Raw genomic sequence first — 429 nt, forward strand, 5'->3', positions numbered from 1 at the left:
TATGTAAGGCGGGCGGTGCGGGGCCGCGCGGGGCCGGGCCGGGCCGGGCCGTGCGGCCCTTACCTTGTGGATTCTCTTCAGCGCCATTGTGTGCGCGAGGCGGCGGCAGGAGGGGCGCGGGCGGAGGGAGGGGGCGGCCCGCGGGACTATTTGCGAGGGGAGGGGGGAGGAGGAGGAGGAGGAGCAGCGCGGAGGGGGCGGCGGCGCGGCGCGGGGGGGGGCCGGGGCGGGGGGGGGGCGGCGGGGCCGGGGCCGAGCCGGTGTCGGGGCGGTGGCGGCCGCGGGCTCAGCGGTGCCGCAGCTCCTCCGCTCCCTCCGCCACCGCCGCTTTATGCGCTGCCTCCGCGTCGCCTGCCGCGGATCACTCCGCCGCCGCCGCTTCCCCCCCTCCACCGGCCGCGCTGCCGGTTACCGGCGCGGAGGGGGGGG

The 429-nt window shown here is 80.9% G+C and overlaps 1 protein-coding gene across 2 annotated transcripts in view; it reads right to left on the reverse strand.

Annotated features, from left to right (window-relative positions):
• UBE2D2 (ubiquitin conjugating enzyme E2 D2) overlaps nucleotides 1-429 on the reverse strand; it is a 31899-nt gene that overhangs the window by 31159 nt on the left and 311 nt on the right. The window contains exon 1 of one of the 2 annotated variants that reach the window (XM_027682339.1): nucleotides 64-189. The exons of the other annotated variant lie outside the window; for it this stretch is intronic. Coding sequence (XP_027538140.1) covers nucleotides 64-87 — 24 coding nt within the window. The 5' untranslated portion in view covers nucleotides 88-189. Of the gene's footprint in view, nucleotides 1-63; nucleotides 190-429 lie in introns of those variants that run through there. 2 annotated transcript variants of the gene reach the window in all.

The sequence above is a fragment of the Neopelma chrysocephalum genome, unplaced genomic scaffold, assembly GCF_003984885.1.
Source record: "Neopelma chrysocephalum unplaced genomic scaffold, ASM398488v2 Primary Assembly neopelma1_63, whole genome shotgun sequence".
Taxonomy (NCBI): domain Eukaryota; kingdom Metazoa; phylum Chordata; class Aves; order Passeriformes; family Pipridae; genus Neopelma; species Neopelma chrysocephalum.